The sequence below is a fragment of the Cordyceps javanica genome, chromosome 4 (assembly GCF_051103115.1).
Source record: "Cordyceps javanica chromosome 4, complete sequence".
NCBI lineage: Eukaryota > Fungi > Ascomycota > Sordariomycetes > Hypocreales > Cordycipitaceae > Cordyceps > Cordyceps javanica.
In genome coordinates, this window is record NC_139298.1 from 241,379 (window position 1) to 263,853 (window position 22,475).

Here is a 22,475-nt window from a genome sequence, read left to right on the forward strand (position 1 = left end):
TAACTGTCCCGATAACCATCCTGCCAATAAACCCCTTTTGACCATCCTTCAGCTAGGTCGAGATAGTCTACGGCGCCATTCGGTCCCGACCCTCGCCGTACAACGGTCAGTCAATGTATCCATCCATATCCTCCAGGGAGGGCTTGTAGGAAACCTCGCGAACATCGCAACGTGGCTGCGGATCTTCCCACAGATCGAGGTCGGTCGGGTTGTCCTGCACTCTGAAGAGATACTCGAACCGCTTTGCGATCCAGTCCATTGCGACGTCCACCCCGGCGTCGCCAGTTTCCACGTGCCCGCCCTCGTGGTTACGATGCAGATCGATGACATTCCTAGACTTGCACCAGTGCTTGTACATGAGATTGTCGACATCCTCAATCGGGGCAATCTTGTCGTCGACTGCATGGTACACGAGAAAGTGCTGGGGCAAATCCAAAGGCTCAACAGCTGGCAGCTTCGTGAGTGCTATCTTTCTGTCGAATTTCTCGGCGCGTAGCTGCCCAACAACTTGGTTCAGGCCATCAACAAAGTAGTTGCTCAGATTTTGGAATTCGTACTCGGCCTTGGACTCTTTGAACGTCTGAGTCTTTACTCTGTCAAAGACTGTAATGTTGAATGGACCGGTGGTCTTGGCGGCGAGCTGGATTGTGTCGTTGACGACGGGGTATTCGTTCATCAAGCCGGAGATGGCATTGAGAGCGGTCCCTGCTGCCTCGGTACCATCCCATGCGTTGAGAGCAGCCAGGAGGTCCACGGGCAGCCCGCCGATGACGTAGCTTCTCAACTTCTTCTTGATCGGGACTGCATGTTCAATCTTGCGCAAGTATGACCAGGCCGTCGCCAGAGCTCCTCCAGAGTAGCCCCAGGCAGCAAAATGTAACTTTTCCGAAGAGACACCATATCGGCCGTTGGAAACAAACTCGAAAGCGCGCATGGAGTCCAGGGTCAACTCCCCTGCCATTCTGCCTGCCCCAAACGATGCGAAGGGACCTTCGTAATCCGGAATGCTCACGTGCCAGCCTCTGTCAAGCATCTTATCCAACACGTCGTAGCGTATGCCGTCCAAAGCGGTGGCAAGCTGGTAGCTCGGGCTGGAGTCTATGCAGGCCGAGTCATACGACATTTGATACGACACTACCCCAGGCAGGGTACGCTCCCATTTCTTCGGAACCAGCACTGTGCTGACCGCCCAAGTTGGATCGTCATTGGTATCGCTTGTGCGGTAGAGGATTTGATCTGATCTCGCGAGGTATTTGAGCTTGGATGTCAGATTGCCGGGAGCAAAGCGAATCTTCATAACGTCCCCACGCTGGCCGTGACGGAATGTATCCGGTGCTCGATACCATGGGTCTAGGCTCGGAGGAAGCACCCTATCCGTAGCGGTATCTGTGGCTTTCTGGGCCAAAGCACCCAGGAAAGAGGCAAAACCAAGACCGAAAATGGCCCCAGCCTGAAGGAAAAGCACCATGATCTCGAGACTCTAGGTCGATGGTGGTGGAATCTAGTGCTTCGTTTGCTGGGCAATGGTCTTGGGTAATGGTTTTGGGCAATGGACGAGTTGTTGGTTTGAATATCAGAGACCCATATTTCTTTTTTTTTTCAAACTCAGTCGGAATGTAAAGTTTATATTCAGATTTAGTGCCGTGGCCGCTTTATGCTCTGTACGCTGGAGTTCCTGCCCAGAACAATGTATCGACGTCACGCGCCAGTGGAAGGCGGCAATCACGAAGCGGCGGCGTTACCACGAGCTTTCTCTACTTCAAATAAGTATTGAAGCCTCAAAATATGGGCGGGACTCTGTTGCGGTCTCAAAGTCAAAAATCAAATAAAGTGTACTATTGAATATTATAGACCGCAATTAGTCCAAGTACATCCGTGATTATATCTACTCATTGTCCCACATCAGCTTCATGCTGGTTGGGAATGGCCAAACTGTTCCCCAATCTTCGGTCATGAATCCATGACTGCCATCTGGCTTCTCCAGCCGTTTCAATTCTCCTTGCAGTCCCGGAACCCTGCGGAGGTTCTTCTTACGAAATAGAGCCCTGAAAAGGGCGACCAAGGCAGTCTGCGAGACCTCTCTCCCCAAACAGAGTTCGGGGCCCAGTCCATGCTGCACGTACGAGTCCAGTGGGCGTTTTGGGTCAACCTTTTCGGGATTCGGAAGCCCCCCGTCTCTCGTCGCTGGTGTCACAGAAACGAAGACTGTATCGCCTTGCTTCACGGAGAGGGGGTTGCCTTGATCGTCCTTGATAGTATCTTGACCCGCGACATTACGGTAAAGACTGAATGTACCAGCCATTCGCACGCCCTCCATTGCATAACCCAAGAGAAGGGCATCCGCGGCGTCGGTGGTCTCTTCCGATGCAATGCGTTCGATCTCTGAGCGGTAGGGCTCGCCCGCTTCCGACAAGTACCAATCAACAGATTGGGCAAACTATTAGTGAGTCAGAAAAAGTTCATCTATCGTGTCTGACTCATAAGTGGTGAGTAGCTCCAGGAACGTACCATTTGTGCCTGGTTCGGCACCATGGCGCCGGCCGTCGGCAAGATTTGGCTCCACGCGATCTCATGCGCATTCAGTCCAGTTTTGGCCAAGGCTTTGACTAGCTCGTGACCATACTTTGCAAGTATGTCATTTTTAAACTTTTTCACATACAGCCCTTTCATGCCGAACATGAGCCCCAGCTTGACGTTAGTTTCGATGAGGGCGCCGAGCTGCGCGGATGCCTTCTTGGCCGCGCGCCGAAGAGGGAAGGATTTGACGGGGTCATAATCCAAGAAAATACAGACGTAGATCATGGTCAGGAAACTGAACAGCTCTTGTTCTGAAAAGACTCCCTTGGGGTGATCCTGCGACTTCAACGGCAGGTTGAAAACCCGAGCGACGAAGTGGGTATGTACGAGATTACCCACGTCCCGAACAATATCAATTTGGGTTTGTCCTGCGATTTGGTAAGATTTTTGAGCCATCAGCCTTTCAGCCATGCCGTTGTAGAATCTCTTTACGGCTGACTTCCACTCCTCGCCGAACATTGAGGTGCCAACAGAGGCTCGCTGAATGGCATGTAGATCTGGGCCATCTGCGAGCATTGTTTGAAGGCTGCGTTCATTCATCAGGTAGCCTAGGCCCTGCTCCCAGGCTGGGTGGTACGTCGTCCCATTTCCGAGTACATGTTTAAATGCCTGGTGAGATATTATGTCGATCTTGTGAGGGACGTAGGTTGGACGATCAAAGTTGAACCAGTCGGCCCGGCCCAGATTGCCAAGAATCTTGCGGTTCTCCGTGGGCGTGACCATTGGATAGTGAGCATAGACTGAATTCTCCCTAAAGTGATTGGGAAAAGCTCGAATGAAGAGTTTGTAGAAGACGCAACCATGGTTGACGCTCAGATCGTATTGTGCCTCGTTGTAGCCCCAGTTTGTCAACGCGCCGCTGTGGTAGTCAGTAGTGTAGTGCCTGTCTCCTCTGACTAGAGATACCGCGTCTGACAGAACAACTCGCGAAATAGTGTATGTTGGAGCGATGCCGACGCCAGGTGCCATTGGCTGCTTGGCTTCCTCGGCGACTATGCCCGGATAGAGCTCCACGTTGTCGGGATGCTGGTACAGATTGCGTAGCTGGCCAGCGACGTACGGATCAGAATTGATGTCCTCGAATGTATCGTACGCCTTCAGGCCAAACTGCTTGCGAAACTCGTTGAGGCTCGCCACGTGCCATTTTCGCCCGCGCAGAATACCGAGGGCTTCAATCGGCTTCATAATTCTGGGCACGTTCCTTGCGCCAAATGCGCCGCCAGGCTCCTCTATGGCGGCAGTCAGAGCTTCCATCAGCTCATCATCGTTGAAACGTCCGTCTGCACCCCTGCGGAACCCTCCGAAATGGCACTCTCCCGGGTCCTTGGGCAAAGTCATCTCGAACTTCTTCATGGCCGTCATCAAAGCCGTGAGGTCGAGCTCTTGCTCGCTATGACCAAGGAGGTCCGAGAAAAAGTCCTGCATCCAAGCCTCATCCTTCTTCGAGATGCAAGAGTGCCATCGATAGCAGAGATTAAACTCGGCAGAGACCGAGTTTCCAACGCCACTGTGTGAGCCCTCCTTGGTACCAGCGGCAACCCCCATCTCCTGTCTTGGATCAAGAGTCCATGTCGTATCGACCCGATTCAAGTTGATGATGTTTCGGACATAGTCGATCAGGGTAATGTTGATATACAGGCCTGATGTCACTAATCGGGCAGTCTGGAACAGTTCCTCGTCATACTTCTTCCAGGCTTCTGCGGCCTGCTCTGGGTTGAGCTCAGGAGATGGCTGTGGGAACCTATTGGCTTCATTTATGGCAGCCAGATTCTCTGCGATATGATTATGGAATCGATTGAACATGACCAGAATGATGCAGACACCGGGAGGGTTACCCAACATGCGTTTATCAGCAAAGGCGTCGGGCTTTAGCTTTCCGTCTTTGAAGGTCCGGATGGAGTCTTGCGACTCTTGACTGTTTCCATATAACGGAGAGAGGTCCAAGTAGGACGAATTGTTGTTGATGTTCCCATCTGCCGGATTCGTGTTGAACAAGTCTTGAGCCGTCGTTAGCAGTGACCTTTGTTTCAAGCAAGCGCAGACGACTTTGCGTACCGTGAATGATAATGGTTGCCCAGTACCACAAAATACTAGAGACATTGTTCGGGTTTTTCTGGAACTCGTTTCGTGCCATTATGGACTCGAAGATCGTGTCTGGGGGCGGCAGGGCACCAAGGCCCATGCCTCGTGGTTTGCAAGTTCTGGAGTATGCGGTGCCGGCTGCTCCAAGACGGGGTAGAATCGGATTCTGAGAGAGTAACGCGAGTCAGTATTGATTTCTCCCAGCAGCAAACTACTCATACATTGTTTGACCCGTCAGGCTGGCGAAAGCGGTACTGATCTCCCATGTAAAGGAGTGGTGGGTGGTCCAGAGAGTACCACAACTTGTCAATGAAGTCGTTTGTCAACAGCTCCTGGCGCCTAGAATAGTCGGGAAGACCAGCAACGAGTTGGATTGTTTTTTCCATGATCATGGTCTTGTCATCCGACTGCGTCTCCCTCTTCAATTTCGCGAGGACAATTGCTTTGACTGTCTTCAAATCTAAAGGATGTTAGCGTGGCGCGCTCAAAGCTCACGCCGTCGAGTATAATGCATACCTGAATAACTCATACTTCGCAAGTCTCTCATGAGAGACGGGCGAGTCTTGATCAATCGATAGCTCCCGTCACCCATTTCGGTAGGAAGCGGCCTGCGCGACGCAGCTCTGAGTTTCATAAATCCGGAGAGGGGTGACTGACTGCCCTGAGTGTCTGGTTTGGAGGCTTTTGGATATTTTGGCAATGGCTGTCGTTGTGGAGGATTCCCTCCGATCGAGTGACCGTTCGTGGCCTGGCGGCTCGCGCCATCCATGACAGCGGCCGAGTTCTTCTCCTGCGACGACATTTCTGCAAAGAGATCCTGCCCAGTCTTTCTTGAGCTTGGATGTCAGGTTGGGATTCCGAGATGATTCGCGTAAACTCAGGCTATATGTTTTCCTGGGCAGGATACACGTGTATGGCGTGTTCTGTGTGAACCTCTGTTGACGTGCCGAACATGTACCAGTACATTCAGAAGCCCAGTGGCGTAGCGGCCGGCCCGGGCCGCTGCTGGATACGGTTGGATATAAGATGCCTTCAATTGGTCATATTGTAGGACGATCACCTTTCAGCTGGCGCACACTCTGCGCTGCTGGTACTTCGTACCAGCTCTTCATCACAACAGATTCTGTGTACCCGCACACAGCCAACCAGATTTGCAGATTAGTTGGCTTCAGCTGCCACCAGCTCGAGACATGCATCTGTGGACAGGGTTCAGCCCCTCTTTCAATCACGACAGAGGTGGTTTTCAGATGAGTCCCGCCCTGCCTGCCTGCTAATTGATTAGTCCTGATAGAGTATAGTTGAACGATGCTGTCGCAGGCTAGTCCGTACATTTCTTTTTCTGCTATGCAATGCAGGAGCTTGGGCCAAACAAGAAATGAGAGAAAAAGAGCAAGATGGCAGTCGCCTTATTCTCTGCCGTCTGCCCAAACTCCCCCACCCTACGAAAAACAAGAAAACTAGCATCAAGCTTCGTGCTCTGTAAAGAGAAATCTTACTTTACGGCTGAAGTGAACGCAAGAAGTATGAGCTCGGGCTGGGCACGCTAACCAGTGTCGTTGGAGCCTTGAACCTATTCGCACAAATTTCATTTGGTCTGCCCAATGGAGAGGGCTATAATGCTTGGAGAACAAGGGTTCTTTATCGTCATTTCGGGCGCACTCCGTAGATTTCTCATGTATCCGTGTGGGGGAATTGTGGTCGGTGGCTGGCTGAACCTAGACAGGTGCTTGGCAAGGGTCGGGGATGGGCTCCGGTGCTTTGCAGCCCAGACTTGGGAATATTGATCGACCATTCAATAAAAGTCACGAGCTCTGTCCATTTCAACGTACTGGTACAAAAATATAATACCCCGCTTCCAGTAGGAAATCATGTCTCACGCATGAAGCTGAAATGCCGAGGTCAGCGCCGTAGTCGACGAGGGGCGAGCGGTTAGAGAAGTCATCCATACGAGACCTTGTACAACAAAAGCCAGGCTTTCTTCATCTACCAGAGCTCTCTGTTGATGCTACCAGGTCTCTAACTCCATGATGGATGTTCCCTTGGAGGCGCCAGCCCAGGGCCAGCGGAAATTGGTGCTGTGCTTTGATGGGACTGGGAATAAATTTCATGGAGATGATAGCGATAGCAACATATTGAAGATCTTTCGAATGTTGGATCGCAGCTCGCAGAACCAATATCATTATTATCAGCGTATGTGATATGAAACCTCTCTTGGTACACATTCATACTAATATTGGCAATGAAGCTGGAATCGGAACCTATGTTACCTCTGAAGCGCTGACCCAGTCGGGCACGGTGGCTAAGATAACTGAGCATTACAAAAAGGCAAAAGATTCAGCCATCGGATCTACTTTCGATCAGCACGTTGTTTCTGGATATCGATTCCTGATGCGCTACTACAAGAATGGCGATCAGATTTACATGTTCGGATTCAGCCGCGGTGCTTACATTGCTCGATTCTTGGCAGAGATGCTCGACTACATCGGTCTCCTGTCGCACGGAAATGAAGAAATGATAAAGTTCGCATGGAAGGCCTTCTCTCAATGGCAATGCCGTCGCAAATCTCGCAGCGACGAGACCGGGTCTGAGGACGGCTCCGAGACGAGCGATGTTGACGAGCAGACCGACAAGATGTACAACTTTATGAAGAATTTCAGAGAGACGTTTTCTCGCCCCGTGGGACGAATACGGTTCCTCGGACTGTTTGACACGGTAAACTCCGTCTCTCGATTCGAGAGTGCCTGGATGCAAAGGGCAAAATTTCCCTACACCGCGCGAACCAGCGCCGAGATCATCCGCCACGCCGTAAGCATCGACGAGCGACGCGCCAAGTTTCGCCAGGATCTCTTGTACCAAAAGACCCACGAGGAGAAGCGCCCACATCATCGCCGCTTGAGCGAGTTTCTAGAACCCGTGCGAAAGAGCTTCGAGCACTACGTCACTGGCGATGGGTCTGGTGCTGCCGATGAAGCCGCCACCAGTCATCGAGAAGCCGCCAGCCAAGATGCCGATCCTATGCCTGAGCGAAATGGCAGAACTCTTCTTTCGCCAACAGATGCGGCTCCATCAACCGCAAGACGTAGTAAGTCAAGAAGTCGCCACGCTCCCTATAGAATGGCGCCCCGAACGCGCTCCTTCAAGTCATGGCACCGCAATGGACACGGCCATGCCACTTCTAGCAAAGACCAGCACAAGCCTGATTACGAAGAGGAATTCAGCCAAGACATTGATGAGGTTTGGTTCGCTGGTGGTCATGGTGATATTGGTGGAGGATGGCCGGTGCCGGAGGACCGTCGGAGTGCAAGCCATGTCCCTTTGACATGGATCGTCAGAGAGGCAATGCATGCTGGGCTGGAGTTTGACATACAAAAGGTCACAGCAATGGGCTGTACGGAGGCCCAGGTTCTGGTCACTATACAAGGACCAGACAGCTTAGAGAATACCCAGGTGGATGGTGGTGAAGCAGCCGCGCCGGAGACTCAATCCTCCTTCCAGTCTCAACATTCCTCCGTCTTCACGGAATCGCTGCATCGGTCGCACACCTCGCGATTGCACGATTCTCTCGTCTACGGGGGCGGGCTGGGACACTTTGCCGTCACGGCCTGGAGGTTGATGGAGTGGCTGCCGTTCCGTCGCATGGATCTTCAAAAAGACGGCTCTTGGAAGCCGATCCGGTGGCCTCTCCCCAGAGGCGAGGTCAGGGATGTGCCCCCTGGCGTGCGAGTGCACGGCAGCGTTCTTCGCCGAATGAATACGGACGAGACGTATCGCCCCGGCAACCTCATTATTGGTGGGGGCGGCCGCGGCAAACGCATCGCGCCAAAGGAATTCGGCATAGGTGAATGGCACTGTGTAGCCGAACCTGGAGACCCGATTGGAGAGATTTGGATGCGAAAATGAGGTCTGGGAGCATGGTGTCGAATAAACGTTGTAAGCATACGAGGAGCTTCGCTATTGGTCCTGGATCAGGAAATTTCTTGGTACCAGTAATATTACAGAATAATTTTAACAGCAAGAATGAATCTATATCAGACCATCTCCGTAGCCATATCTTTGCACCACCCTCCAGACGTGAGTTTCGTTGCCTTGCGCTTTCCCGTTGGGATTATCATGAAAAAAAATTCGCAGTCCTCCGACATGGCCAAAAGAGATCTTGGACAAAATATCAGTAAATAGGAATTAATCTTTGCTATGGTTTAGGTAAAGTGATAACTAGCTAATATTCCTTTTGTATGATGCAGTGGCGCCTAGCCTCGTATAAACTATATTCAATAATGCGGCCAAAAATAAACAACAAGTAAACTACAATGGAATGAATGGGATGTGTCCTCGCTCAGTAAAGTGGAAGAAAATTAAAAGAGGAAAATTTGATCCGTCATTTTCGGCATAGCGCCTGGTTTCTCGAATCCCAGGTTCACCATGGCATTCTTGGCCGCGTTGACCATGCCAGGAGGGCCACACAACATCATTTTGGTATCTGTCGTCGCGCCTGGTAGCTTCTCCTCTATGAGCTCTTGTGTGCAGTAGCCCTTGCCGTAAGCCCAGTCGGCCGGGGGCTGGTCAAGCAGGTAAAAGACCTTGAACTGTTTCGGGTAGCGGCGGGCAAAGGTATCAAGCTCACTCCGCAGCAAAATGTCCTGCTCAGTCCTATTGGCGTAGATGAGGCTAACCTGCGTCAGGTCACGGTCGTCCTCGCAGATGGCGCGGATGACCTGGAACATGGGCGTAATGCCAGTACCGCCCGCAACCATGCCCAGCTTCTTGGCGAGACCGCGTGTGTATTTCATCGCACCTTTGGGCCCACGGAAAAGCACCTCGTCACCAACGTTCAGGTTGGCGAGGTAGCTGTTGGTCAACTTGCCGTCAGGGTACACTTTGATCACGAGCTCGAGCACGCCGCGGTCCGCATTGTTGGATACCGGTGTGTACGAGCGCGATACGCTCTCGCCGGCCACGTCCGCCTTGATGGCCACGTGCTGCCCTATAGGCAGGCCGAGAACGGTCTCTGTTGTGGGAAGGGTGAATGTGAAGCGATACACATTAGGTGAGAGCAGGACTTTGGCTTTGAGAGGAAGATGCGAGTATGTTGCAGGGTCGAGCAGACCACGCTGCAAGAGCGTGTCCTCCTGCACGGGCTCGGGCACTTTCATGTGTGCAGGGTAGCTGGTGAAAGACTTGCTCTGAAGAGCGAGACGTGCGAATTGCTGAGCAAGAATAGCGTCGACCACTGCGAAAATGCCGGCGCCCGCCAGCAAACCTTTGGTGAAGCCGAACCCATGCCGGCCTGGCGCCTCGTTGTTGAGGATCGACAGCATCCAGGTTGGCATGGGAGGGCCGTAGTGCCGAGCCCCATAGTACACGCCAGTGACTGCTAAGGAAAAGAGACCCAAACTGCTGAGTTTGGATACTAGCGAGTGCGTCTTGCCCGATGCTGGCTTCTCGGTTTTCGTGGCAGGTGTCACTGTGATTGCTTTGCGCTGGGGCTTCTTCTTGTAGCCTTTGAGACTGCCGATCTGAAAGGTCTCCATAATATCGAATGCATCTTCCGAATGACCAGCATTATCGAAAGCCTCTGAGGCGTCCGTGCCAGCGGCCTCTGCTAGCACCTCAGCACCGCCTGGGTGGTCCTCCAGATATTTTGTCACGTCATAAACTGAGAACCCCCCGTTAGTGATCTCGTCAAAGTCTAAGACCAAGAATGCCTCGAGATTTACCTTTTCCATGGATAGTCATCCAGGCATCATCCGCCACCTTGTGCTCGGCGACCTGTCTAGTGTCATACTCCGTTAAGCTCATGTTCGAGTGCTGCTATGCAGGTGCGGGCAGGGAATGAAAGTTGGTGTGCTTAAAATGTATTCAAGAAGCATTGAAGTTTCGGGCGATTGCAGAGGCAACTAGACTTTGCGGCCGCTGAGCTTTTTATCAACTACGTAGTAAGGCTGGCTTACAATGCTAGAGAATCATCGAAAGGAATTTCTTTCCGGTCGACGGTAATTGTCGCTCAGTAATTCTCAGTAGCTTTATCGGGTTGGCTCCATCCACGACAGCTTGTATCTCCTATCCCTGCAGTCCTAGACCAAGTCCGCGGACAATGGTGGCTTGCCTAGGCACTTCGGACCGCATGGTGTGGAATGGGTAAGTTTCGCATCTTGGTTTCTGAAGTGGTGTCCACACAGGCATCACTTATTGGTCTATGGGTTAGACACCGTCTGGACTCTATCTCTCTGTCGGCGTTTTCCATTTCCACCGCTCACCTTCCATGGGTCACCAGGGGGTAGCGCCGGCAACGCCGACCGCAGCAGAACGGCAGCATCCGGCTGTGGCGTTGCATCGGCCTCGCCCTAAGATTTGTGCAATCATCTAGCGAGACGCGACACTAGAGGAGCTGGGATCCTGCCTGTAGATTGCTCGCCGCCAATGAGCACAGCGCAAAAGGTAAGACCTCGGCAGTGGCCAGTCCACTTTGTGGCGTAATGCTACCGACCCTTGCAAGATCTCCGGAGGCGATTTCGGACGCATTTATGTTTTCCGACAAAGTAGTGACGCCAGAGATTACGGGTAGGATCGCGAAAATGAGATATTTTCGGATGGGAGGGGTCTTTTCCAGAAATTTTCTAGAGGTACCTCCGCGGCAATGTCGTACTAGCGACTTCGTCGTCATTGATATTTATTGGCCTGGCTGCCGTTATGAGCACCTCAGCAAACCAGCAATTACCCGTTTCCATCCAGCGACTTATTGACAAGCCACTGTGCCGGTCTAGCAAGCCACATCTCCATCATGTCTACGGCACAGTTTTATCTTCTCGGCGAAGATGTCTCCACGGCTCGCGAAATTGAGCTGCCAGAGTCGGATGACTTTGAAGACCTCCAACATCACATTGCTGCTCATTATAGTATAGTTGATCCGAAGGGTAGGTCAATTTCCAACGCGGACAGGAATACTTTCTTAACAGAAACCAGGAGTCGGATTTCTGTACGACCAGCGCAGATTAACAGCTGTCGCGGATATTATTGCCAAGGAGGACCCTGTAGCTGTCACTATCGACGGCAAGGCCGTGCGCGCGGTGCCATCACCAGCCGGGATTCCCTATTTCGGAAACTACCTGGAAATCTATCCAGATCATCTGGGCAACCACCAAAGGCTTTTCGAGAAGCTCGGTCCTTTATTCTCAACGAGCAACATGGGAAGCCGCGTGTACCAAACAAATGACCCCAAGCTCGCCACCATCTTCTTCGGCGAGAGCGACTTCTTCACCAAGCATATCATCCCCGGCCACCCCCTCCACCCCATCAAGTCTGTTGAGGCTGGTGTATTCCTGGGTGATACTGACACGGAGGAATGGCGACTCGCACACAAGTTCCTGCCACCTGCACTAGGACCAAAAGCGGTGCGCCACTACGCGCCAACAATGCAGAAGAGCGTTGAGGAGGCATTCAAGGTGTTTGACGAGCTGGATGAGCAGGGCGAAGCATGGAATGTCTATCAGTACATGCTAAAGCTCGGATCACAGGCTGTCGGCAAACTGGTGCTTGGTATGGACTTCAAGCACTTTACTGGCGTGGATGCGCCATTGCACGAAATGGTGTTGAAGATTGCGCAGAACCTGGAGCTCAACAAGAGAGTATCGACGATGGGTGCATGGTATGCTAGTATGCCATTTGGTGATCCGAAAAAGTTACGCCAAACAAAGGCCCGTATCGAGGAAATGCTGCTAGAATCTATTGCCCAGGCTTCCAGGGGTGAGGAGGATTTGGAACTCCAGGACGCGGCTCTTAAAGCTGAAAACGTCGTCGGTACGCACTGTATATGCACGCCGCAACAAAAACACCGCTAATTGTCGATATAGATTATTTTCTTCGTGCAAAGGACAGCAAAGGCAATAAGCTTCCGCCTGCCCAATTTGCGCCGGCTCTTGTCGTCGCTACGGGCGCCGGCTTCACCACCACATCATCACTCTTGTCTTGGCTCATCTACAGCCTTGTCCAGTACGAAGGTACTCAAGAGAAGCTGTTGCAGGAGCTCATCGACAATGATTGGGACGAGGATACCCAGGTCACCGCCGACCTGACCAACAAGCTCGCCTACCTCGACAAGTTCATCAAAGAGACGCAGCGCCGTCACAATCCCTCCTACCAGCCGGCGCGCACCTCCAAGAAGGACATGATCCTTCCCGGCGGCTACAAGCTACCCAAGGACTCCGTTGTCATCCCGGCTCTGCACCACATTCACAACAATGACAAGATCTGGGAGAATCCCAACCGCTTTGATGCCGACCGCTGGGACACCGACAAGGTCAAGAGCCGGCCGCAGGGCGCGTACACGCCGTTCGCGCAAGGTCCCCGCATGTGCGTCGGCTTCAACTTTGCCCTGCAAGAGATCAAGGTCTTTTTGCCCAAGCTCGTTTATCGGTACAAGTTCACGTTGGCGCAGGATGGACCGATCGAGTATGATCCGTATTTCCAGCTGATTCGCCCAAATAACCTATATGTGAGGGCGGAGAAGAGAGTGAAATGGCCGCCCAAGTCGGAGTGAAGCTTAGTCTACGATTTCACGACTTTTAATTGAGCTGAACCTAATATGTGTAATAATTACTATCATGAAGCATTGATTTCACTACTAGTTTCGCATGCCGGCCCCTTACCCTATACAATGAAGTGAGACAGACAGAATCGTGATTTCGCGCACGCTGTGGATTTGAGAGAGTTTCACCAAGGCGGACTTCAAATGAAATATGATGACAAAGTATAGATCAAGCTCATAGCTGCGTCGAAGTGATGATTCTAGATAACTGTAAAAGGGGCTGAGCTCTAATGCCAGTACGGGTCGCAAGTAGTCGCAGGCTGACGGAATCCAACGCGACATTCTACGCAAGTCTTTCTCTTGGGATAGAAAAAGGTGACAATGCAAAAAGGCAATACGGAGTTTATGAAAATTGGGACGTTGATTGCTAAAATTTTGGATACTGAAGACAGTCTGTCAACGCTATCGTTTCGCTGCACTGCGAGAGCAGTCCGATTGCGGGTTGCTTCCCCTGCCATGAATGGGCTTGCACAGCGTCCAAGTCCCAGCGGACGTCTGGTGCGTGATACCGACAGCTTCACTGGCTGCCCATTCAGTCAATGTGCAGTTATCGGGGCCACCAAAGCTGAGGGGAGGCTCCTGACCACTTGCGGCGCGCTGCATATGAAGAGCTACGTGCTCTATCCACGTGTCCCATGCAGTTGAGTTGAGGAACTCGGCGGCACAGCTAGACACCGGGCAGAGCATGAAGCGCGGCAAAGTGCAACGTGTACGCGCAGCCGCGTCCTGCAGGCGACGTATGTGGTCTTTGGATACGCCAGAGAGGGCTGCATTTGTGTTGGAGTGGACGGAGCTAATGTCGTGGATGAGGTGCATGCGGCGGACGTGCTGTGTGTAAAGATCCTTGCGGTTGAAGAAGGAGCCATGAGAAGGCATCCCTGGGGCAAGGGCTTGAGAAGATGGACGATGCTTCAGACCGCAGCCACCCTCGGTGCAGACCCAGTATTGAAGATTCAGATGTTGATACATGATGTGACGCTTCCACTCATTCTTGGAAGTAAAGCGTAACATACAACCAGCGTAGTGGAATATGCAAAAAAGGGGCCTTGAACTCTCGGGGCTGACGTACTCCAAGGATGCAAGGGACTGGTAAGCGGATTGGTTGCAGTTGTCGCACTTTGCTGGACCTCTAATGACTTTCGAGGCAGTCGAAGGGGGACCGGCGAGCGTGTATGTGGTAGCTGTTTTTCCGGCGATGTCATGAAAGGATTGCATGCCCTGTTCCATGGAGCTGTAGTATTGGCCGTGATGAGGACTGCTATCAATGTCGTCTAGGGCGGGAACAGAAGTGCTCATGAAATATGGCAGATTGCTGCTCATGACGGGGACGTGACTGGAGGAGATGGCATTACTCTGGCCAACGGGGTAGTACAAGCCAGCTTCTGTTGTGTTGTTGCCACGGTCGTATGGAAAGTCTGCCATAGAAGCCGAGCCAGGAAACCCGTCACAGACAGATGATGCAATCTGATCCTCGGAGGCCCAAACCGAATGTTGGTTATCGAAATGAGTATTGGAGTTTGCTGCCCAGTTGCAAAAGTTGTCCGAGTGATATGTATCTCCCAGTTCGTAATTGCAGTGAAAAGCGTTGATCAAATGATTGATTGACCTCTCTTCGTCCGAGTCCTGATTTGCCTTGACGATAGACCAGTCAGCAGCGGCACAGGAGTTGAACGGGCGCGTCATATCGACGTGAAACTAGCCGAGCTTTGAGAATGCTTTTTGCAGGGTAGGAAACGAAGACCTAGTAATTGATGTTGTATTTACTCTGTATGAATAGTCTCAAAGGGTGTTGCAAAGTATGAGCGCAAGTTGGTGATTAGTCTCAAAAACAATCTGGACAACTGAGAGGATATATAACTGAAGTTGAAAAATTTGTTAGTATGATATGACAATAAACAGAGCCAAGTGAGCAACTCTATTGGCTTACAGTTGCAAAAAGGAGAAGAGGGGTGTAGAGCGAGACCGACCTTGAGGGTGTGTGAGGCTTGACGTCGAACGTCAGCCGACTCTCTGCACGGCTTTGGGAAGTTTCTCTACCATGGCGGTCCGACAAAACGACCCCGACAAATGTAGGGCCACCATTACGGTATCGCGATATCAGCAGGTACAGGCAGACCAGCGTCTCCCAGAACAAAAAGGTAAGGCGTGCCGTCCAATCAACGAAAGCCTAGCATCTGAGCAGCACTGAGGAGCCAGGTGCTAGTGATCAGGCTTCTTACCGTCATCCTTGTGTTCCCAGAGCCAAGATAGATTACATGAGCCCCAAACCGTTTTTTCTTAGTAATGAATCTCTTACATGCCTTTCCCACCTGCTTGGGACCTCCCAGTCTTCTGGCCCAAGCCTTGATTAGTGGATAATCGTGGTCCACTGCACATGGCGCAGCCTCGATGCAAAGTCTCAGACGACACGCGGGCTCATACCGGTTGTGTTTGTTTCGGAGTGGAGTGGTAAAACGATCGGATCGTGGAATGTCTGCGGCGTGTTTAGATCCAGGTTTGGAAGCATGCATCCGGCGAATCTCGCGCATGTGACGAGTGAACTTTGGTTCGTCAACGTGCTTACCACTCTACATGGTCGCAGGTCAACTATTCAAGTTGTATGCCAAATGGACTGCACGCTTTGGCCCACATTGATATGGTGTATGATCGTATTGGGCATAAGCCACCCCGAACGATGAAGGGGTGAGCCCGATGATACGGCCGATTGACACGTTGGAGGGTGCCACGTGTATCCCCACAGGAAAGAAGCCTGATGATCATGAATTATCCGGTTGATCTGGATTTAATGGCATTTTAGGCGAATAGGCCAACTGTTCGCGGAATGTTGGTTTGGTCTTGCTCAGCAGGCGGCTGAACTGGTACATGGTGCCTATGATGAGCGCTCGGTCGACCGAGCAACTAACGCAGTATTCTAGGGCATGCGGAGTACGGACTTTGGACATTTTGCCGGTCCCAAGTGAGTAGTTGAGGGAAGATCACGGCCGAATACACGTGTCTCGGGTGGCATCTGCAGCCAGGTCTGGGTCCTAGACTACTCCGCACGTCACTGCTACAGCCGCGGATTTTCGAGGTCATGCAACTGCGTATAGTATATTCGGCCAAAAGATTCGACCTGGAAGGAGATGCGGGCATAGACTTGGTCACAGGCCCGAGTGACAGACTCCGCTTTGTCGAGCCAACGGGTTTGGCCAAACGGCATCTTCAGGACAGGCCGCTCGTCAGTTGCAGGGCTTGGTCCACAACGATAAGGCGTAGAAGTTTCGGAACGTTCTGTCATATTGTATCGGAAGCCTTGGGGGGGTCCATGAACTTATTTTTGCATCCTTTCTTGTCTTGATTCGGAATCTCCGTGAGGGTTTTGTGCCAATTCGATTCCAGTTTCTGGGATCGCACAAATGAATGGATTACTCGATTGGTGGGTAGGGCTGTCCCAATGCCATGAGCCTTGCAGATGCTACTCCAGTAATGCCGACCAGAATCGGCCTTGATGTGGCTCTCATTCTCGAAATCGGATTCGACTGTTTGCTTCATGTGCGCGGCTTGTCGAATGATATTGCCCTTTCTGGACCTTTCACGACGGAGACACTTGTCTCGGATGAGCACTAGTGGATGTAACCACGAGCACGATGCCATTGAGCTTGACGTATACGCAGTACAGACAGGCGTTCAAGGTACTCTGCAGGCACCGGGGCTCACGAATGCACCTAGTTTCCAGGTATCTTCCCGCGGCTGGTGAATGCTGATGCCTTCGACCAATCGCGTGCTATATGTCATCTTTATTTACCCTATGCAATGGATACTTGAGGGTTTATTTTTTGAACCAGGCTACTGAGGTGGAAGAGGATTGATCGCCCGAAATAGATCACGTACATACGTTTCGGCTGTCGGGCTCTTGAATAAGCAGCCAGGGCTGACTCCAGCGTCGATTGGGAGGCGGTCCCTCGCCTCCGGGGGGTCGGAGCCCACATTCTAGCGATCGAAATTCCCGTAGATCAGTGACGAATTGGTCTCACGGGGATCGAAGCGGGCATACCGGGATTGGTTGTCGCATAGTTTACCAGGAAAGCCTAATGCTGCACGAGGTGAGGCAAATGGGCCTCGTGGAACACCGCCAAAGCCGGCCCCTCGTCAGCAATGAAGCAGATAAAAAGACGAGCGCTGTTTAGAAGAGGGCGTGTTAATAGTATCGCAGTTAGATCCCAACTCGAGTGCTTGACTGAAGGAGGTGACAGACGCATGTGCTCCATGAAATGTTCTGACAAAAGCGTCACAAGCGCTTGCTGACCGGCCTTCAAGGTCGATGTGAGCTTGAGTAAATATTCGGAATACCCGGTCGCCCGAGCCTTTATTCAGAACTGTCATACTGCGCCGTATAAAGTGCCCGAAAGCAGCATACGAAGCATCCAACCGTCAGCCGTGCTGCGGTAAGAGATGTTCGACAAAGATTCAGCCTGAGCAGATTTTATGAAGGAAAATAAAGACGACTGAAGTCCACGCTCTAGAAGTGATTTCAAAACAAGTGAAAGCGAGTTCGGGCTGACAATATCCAGCCAAACCGTACAGAAGGCGCAGTCGCTGCCGAGCGTGACATACACACGATAAGGCTGGCTGGCCTGGGATTTTTCTCTGAGCCACCATCGCGCGCTACGGTTGGCACCAGAACATGACAACAGTTCATTAGGTAAACGGTTCAGAAAATATGTTGCCCCGTTAACAGGTGTAGTAGGGTACATTGGCTGATGCGTGGCATTATGCAGTCAGACGGAGGGTGTGTGTGCCGGGCCGTACGTAGCCAGACTCGACCGTTTATGAGCAACGGTATATTCCCTCAGCCTTGCGTAGAAATTCGGGGAAAGATTGCCTCGGCTCGCGCATTGCTCATATACAGGCGACTGCAGCACCTCTTGCAACAGCGGCACCGTCAACTTTCGCGATGCTTGGCAGCCAACTTTTTATTCCTCTTCGATGACGGCGATTTCGGTAGATGGGCAACCATCCGAATGCTGCTTGGCGGTTTCAGGCGCGTCAAATACGCACGGCAAATGGCATATCGGTCTGCGTTTACTAGTAGAAGTTGCGCGGCTTTCAGACTGATTGACACAGCCAGCATGTCAATGGTTTGCTGCGTACGGCTCGCGCAGAGAAAACAGTCACCCGAAAATGCTAGGCCTATGAGAAGTGCGACGGCGTTATTTTCAGATGGTGTCTCAGTTTATTAGGGAGCTCTCTGATTCTGCAGTTCATTTGCTCCGTGATGAAGGTGTCGGACGATGGGGATAGCAAATGCACCTACAGTACGCCTTCAATCAATGTCCATGGAATCTCTTCGGCCGTTTCGGTAGCGAAATCTCTCTTCTCGAGGAGGATGTGATCCGAAAATGATGCCCGGGGTGTGACAATGCCTGAGAGGCATCTCATCACATCATTTTGCGGACCAGGCCAGGTGGTCTTTCAGGAGGCTGTATACAAAACGACTTGCATGGTTCCCGGTTTTCCCGGGCAAGACGGCGGGCACCAGGCCATGACGTACCGGTTACGCCTCGTCCATGTCACGCCGAATAACGCAAAAGAAGAAGGCCAGACGGTAGCCCTCGGCAGGAAAAGTTGTTTGCAAGGGTGAATATTCCATGCCCCTTTCTGCCTGATCACCGAAGTTGAGGGACGCTGTTCGAAGTATTCTGTTACCCACTCCAACGCGCAAGACCGAGGACTTTTGTCAACAACAGCGGATAGCCACGCAACCAACGCACGGCGAAGACGAAGAAAAAAAATAAGAAAAAAATAAAAGAACATGCAGCAGCCGGTGTTCGCTGGTCGTCACCGACCCAACTACTAATCTGCCGGTCAATAGCTTGATTTCAGCGGAGCAGACGGGACGCGATATTTTCTACTGCCTGTGGCCGTATGTACCAGACGTGCATCTAAATTATGTTATATCTTCAATGGACCAAGAAACTGAAGAACAAAACACTCAGTCACAGTACTGATTAGAGGTGAAATATGGCAAGGATGTAGGCATAGAAGAAGAGCAAACCTTGAAGCTTCGTTGTTACTGTGTTTCTGTACCGTGTCAAACAGAGAGCCCATTAGTATTTGCGCTGGGCATGTCATCTTGGCGCAATGCGGATGACTATGAGGGTGCTCGTATAGTCTATGAAGCACGGCTTACTCTTCATGATCTACTTATAGACTCGAACAAGCTGCGCGTGTATCAGCGGGTTCAGGACGGGCACTCGTAGCAGTACTCAATGTAGTCTGTAAAGGAGAAGAGTAAATATGACGCTACTAAACTTTGGCACATTTTCAGTGGTCGTTGGCAGGCCGCCCACTTTGGCGTTATCGATTGCTGCAAAGTGGAGTACCTCCAACTTTTTTTTTTCCTATCGCGCGGGTCGTTGTCCAAGGCCTCGATACGGCTGGCTGGTGATTATTGTAGATAACAGCATTTACACCAGCCGAGAGAAGAATACAGAAAAATGAAGCGCAAGATTGAAGAAACAAATGAAACGGCTGAAACGCCGGTTCCTTCATCCGGCGATGCCAGCAATCACTTCTCCTTCACCGACCTCGCCCTCGATCCTCGCCTGGTGCAAGCCGTCGCGGAGCAAAAGTTTTCCCAGCCGACGCTGGTGCAGCGCATGGCCATCCCCATCGCTCTTAAGGGCCAGGACGTTCTCTGCAAGGCCAAGACTGGTTCCGGAAAGACGGCAGCATACGTGCTGCCGGTACTGGCTGGCATCCTGAAGCGCAAGACGGTACGTAGAGTCGATCAGGCAGCGGCTGCCGATATCGAATGCTAACCATCCCGCTCGATAGACTGATCCTGACCCCGCGACTGCCGCCCTGATCCTCGTACCGACGCGCGAACTGGCAGACCAAGTTTTCAAGGCGATTGAACAATTTTCGGCGTTTTGCTCAAAAGACGTGCGCGCCGTCAAGCTCACCGACAAGCTGTCCGACGCCGTCCAGCGATCGTTGCTCGCTACGCTGCCCGACATTGTCATCTCGACGCCCGCGCGCGCGTGGCACAACGTCAACGGGAACTCGTCGGCCCTGTCCTTGGGCAAACTCTCTCATCTCGTCCTGGACGAGGCGGACCTGCTGTTGTCATACGGCTACGATAGCGACCTGGAGAACCTGTCATGGTCAATACCGAAAGGGATCCAGACAATCATGATGAGCGCTACGCTGACGTCGGAGGTGGACTCGCTCAAGAAAATCTTCTACCGCGATAACGTGCCGGAATTGCTGGACCTGGAGGAGCCGGATAACGAGGGCGAGGGTGTCACGCAGCTGGTCACCAAGTGCGGAGAAGACGAAAAGTTTCTTTTGGCGTACGTCATCTTCAAGCTCAAGCTGGTCAAGGGCAAGTGCATCATATTTGTTGGCGACATTGACCGCTGCTACCGCTTGAAGCTATTCTTCGAGCAGTTTGGCATTCGCAGCTGCATTCTCAACTCGGAGCTGCCTGTCAACTCGCGAATCCACGTTGTGGAGGAATTTAACAAGAACGTCTACGACATCATTATTGCATCCGACGAGAAGGAAATTCTGGGCAACGAGGACCAGGCAGAGGAGGAGGCCGGAGAGGAGGGGCAGGAGGAGGGGCAGGAGGCGGAAACCGAGGAGACGGCGGAGACCAGTGAGAAGCCACCCAAGAAGAAGCGCAAGTCTACCAGGCAAGATTTGGAGTACGGCGTGTCGAGGGGCATCGACTTTAAGAACGTGGCGGCCGTCATCAACTTTGACCTGCCCACGACGGCGTCGTCGTACACACACCGCATCGGACGAACGGCGAGGGCCGGAAAGGCGGGCATGGCGCTGTCGTTTGTAGTGCCCAAGGACCAATACCGCAAGCACATACCCACGACGATAGCCAGCGCGGAAAAGGACGAAAAGATTCTGGCGCGCATCACGAAGCAACAGGCCAAGAAGGGCAAGGAGATTAAGCCGTACAACTTTAATCCGGAGCAGGTGGAGGCTTTCCGGTACCGCATGAACGACGCGCTGCGAGCCGTGACCAAGGTTGCGGTGCGTGAGGCGCGAACGAGGGAGCTACGACAAGAGCTGCTTAAGAGTGAGAAGCTCAAGCGGTACGTGCAACGCCACCATGATTTCTCCTTCTCCTCTCCTTGTTTACTTTTTGTTTTTGTTTTTCTGTTTTCTTCTCAACAACGATGAGGCTCTGACTGACCCCACGTTTCATAGATATTTCGAGGAGAACCCAACAGAAATGGCCCACCTGCGCCATGACGGCGAGCTCCGTACGGCGCGACAACAGGCGCACCTCAAACACATTCCGGAATACCTGCTGCCCAAGGAGGGCAAGGACGCGCTGACGGCGGACAAGATTGGATTTGTGCCGCTGCGCAAGTTTGGCGGCAAGGACCGGAAAAGTAAGAGGGGCAAGTCGGGCAAGCGGATCGGGTCGCGGAAGGGCGATCCGCTCAAGACGTTTACGGCGCGTAGGAGAAGATAGAATGGGTGGTTTTTTTTTTCTCTTCATTTTTTTGTAACGGGTGATTTAATGGGCATATCATGTATACGGGGTTTTCTTTTTTCTTATTTCCTTGTTGAAAATAAAAACCAGAACAGAATTCCGCATCAATGAGTGGAAATGGGCGTGACTTGTTACTACTAGTATTAGATCAAGACCAGTGGGGGGTGGAACTGGCAGACTGAGTGACATCGCCAAGAGTGCGTCGTGGTGGTGGTGGTCGTTACGAATGGGGTGGTGACGATGACGTTGATCGCCTCGTATATTGCTTGCAAGGGGTTCGTTTCTTCTACCAGTTAGTCAGTACGAAATACTGGGGCATAACCCGAGACGGTCGCATTGATTGGGCGCTGGAGGTGACATGAGCTGAAATGGGTGCTCCGTAATCCGTACTCGGGAGAGCTTGGCAGGACATTACTCAGTACGGGAGTCTTGGTACCCTTTCAGGATCTTGGGTAAGTAAGGCATGAACATGATCACGGCTGCCTGTTTACTCCGTACTTGCGTATCACACTACGTGCGGAGTACCTACTGACCTACTGACCTATCCACATATCTACTTGGACAACTACCTGTTATGATTAGGGCGAGGAAAAGTGACTAAATACGGGCAAACGGGGTAATTTACGGATTACTCAGTAGTCTAGTAGACAGGCACAGGCAGACAGGTTGACTACCAGTATTAGGATACAGGGCTACCCAGGACCCTTGAACCTAAATACTAAGTGACTTAGCCTA

At 52.0% G+C, this 22,475-nt stretch overlaps 7 protein-coding genes across 7 annotated transcripts; 3 read left to right on the plus strand and 4 right to left on the minus strand.

Annotated features, from left to right (window-relative positions):
* Positions 1-106: 106 nt before the first annotated feature.
* On the minus strand, positions 107-1,297 carry V2A60_005976 (uncharacterized protein; the record flags this gene model as incomplete). Its single annotated transcript, XM_083257274.1, has 1 exon — positions 107-1,297. The coding sequence occupies one exon, from the start codon at positions 1,295-1,297 to the stop codon at positions 107-109; it is 1,191 nt and encodes a 396-aa protein (XP_083113400.1).
* Positions 1,298-1,885: 588 nt separating this feature from the next.
* Positions 1,886-5,461, minus strand: V2A60_005977 (peroxidase/cytochrome P450 family protein; the record flags this gene model as incomplete). The annotated part of the gene is made up of 5 exons (XM_083257275.1): positions 1,886-2,437; positions 2,509-4,574; positions 4,633-4,825; positions 4,881-5,119; positions 5,176-5,461. The coding sequence occupies 5 exons, from the start codon at positions 5,459-5,461 to the stop codon at positions 1,886-1,888; spliced, it is 3,336 nt and encodes a 1,111-aa protein (XP_083113401.1).
* A 1,225-nt stretch (positions 5,462-6,686) lies between these two features.
* On the plus strand, positions 6,687-8,559 carry V2A60_005978 (T6SS phospholipase effector Tle1-like catalytic domain-containing protein; the record flags this gene model as incomplete). Its single annotated transcript, XM_083257276.1, has 2 exons — positions 6,687-6,849; positions 6,905-8,559. 2 exons carry the CDS (start codon positions 6,687-6,689, stop codon positions 8,557-8,559), a joined length of 1,818 nt encoding a protein of 605 aa, XP_083113402.1.
* Positions 8,560-9,011: 452 nt separating this feature from the next.
* On the minus strand, positions 9,012-10,455 carry V2A60_005979 (uncharacterized protein; the record flags this gene model as incomplete). The annotated part of the gene is made up of 2 exons (XM_083257277.1): positions 9,012-10,312; positions 10,374-10,455. 2 exons carry the CDS (start codon positions 10,453-10,455, stop codon positions 9,012-9,014), a joined length of 1,383 nt encoding a protein of 460 aa, XP_083113403.1.
* A 982-nt stretch (positions 10,456-11,437) lies between these two features.
* V2A60_005980 (cytochrome P450) lies at positions 11,438-13,192 on the plus strand (the record flags this gene model as incomplete). The annotated part of the gene is made up of 3 exons (XM_083257278.1): positions 11,438-11,570; positions 11,620-12,453; positions 12,507-13,192. The coding sequence occupies 3 exons, from the start codon at positions 11,438-11,440 to the stop codon at positions 13,190-13,192; spliced, it is 1,653 nt and encodes a 550-aa protein (XP_083113404.1).
* Positions 13,193-13,642: 450 nt separating this feature from the next.
* V2A60_005981 (uncharacterized protein) lies at positions 13,643-14,923 on the minus strand (the record flags this gene model as incomplete). Its single annotated transcript, XM_083257279.1, has 1 exon — positions 13,643-14,923. The coding sequence occupies one exon, from the start codon at positions 14,921-14,923 to the stop codon at positions 13,643-13,645; it is 1,281 nt and encodes a 426-aa protein (XP_083113405.1).
* Positions 14,924-19,716: 4,793 nt separating this feature from the next.
* Positions 19,717-21,719, plus strand: V2A60_005982 (ATP-dependent DNA/RNA helicase; the record flags this gene model as incomplete). The annotated part of the gene is made up of 3 exons (XM_083257280.1): positions 19,717-19,995; positions 20,057-21,333; positions 21,449-21,719. The coding sequence occupies 3 exons, from the start codon at positions 19,717-19,719 to the stop codon at positions 21,717-21,719; spliced, it is 1,827 nt and encodes a 608-aa protein (XP_083113406.1).
* Between the last annotated feature and the right edge of the window lie 756 nt (positions 21,720-22,475).